Genomic DNA, 409 nt, shown 5'->3' with positions numbered 1-409 from the left:
CAGCCCACCAAAGCCACAAGGTCAGCACTGCCATCCCACCCCAAGGACATCCCCATACCAGGGACACCCAACCCGCAGAGCCAGACCCTGCTCTGCCCTCGGAGAGCCACCCCGGCACGTTAAACCTTGCCCTGTCCTGGTGGGAGGTGGGTCTGGGGGCTCTCCCGGGGTGGGGATGCTCTGGGGGGTCTCCTCACCGGCCTGTCACGGGGGCTGGGGGCACTGCAGCCCGAGGGCTCGCCGGGGGCCCAGCTCACGTGCCGCAGGGGCTCTCCCTCCACCCACTGGAACTCCCTCTGGGCATCGTGGAGGCCGATCCAGAGGTCGACGGAGATGTTGGGCAGCATGGATGTGATGAAAGCTGCAGGTGACAGGTGAGGTGCCAAGGGTCACACCAGCAGGTCACAGT

General features: G+C 66.7%; 1 protein-coding gene across 1 annotated transcript in view; it reads right to left on the bottom strand.

Annotated features, from left to right (window-relative positions):
- The window catches only part of MRC2 (mannose receptor, C type 2), a gene marked incomplete at both ends in the record, with an annotated part of 10508 nt that overhangs the window by 150 nt on the left and 9949 nt on the right, over positions 1-409 (bottom strand). The window contains one exon of the mRNA XM_009072590.1: positions 192-361. Coding sequence (XP_009070838.1) covers positions 192-361 — 170 coding nt within the window. The remainder of the gene's footprint in view (positions 1-191; positions 362-409) is intronic.

This window comes from Acanthisitta chloris, unplaced genomic scaffold (genome assembly GCF_000695815.1).
Source record: "Acanthisitta chloris isolate BGI_N310 unplaced genomic scaffold, ASM69581v1 scaffold12414, whole genome shotgun sequence".
Taxonomy (NCBI): Eukaryota; Metazoa; Chordata; class Aves; order Passeriformes; family Acanthisittidae; genus Acanthisitta; species Acanthisitta chloris.
Note: the sequence above shows the minus strand (reverse complement) of the source record. Positions and strands in the feature narration are given on the sequence as shown.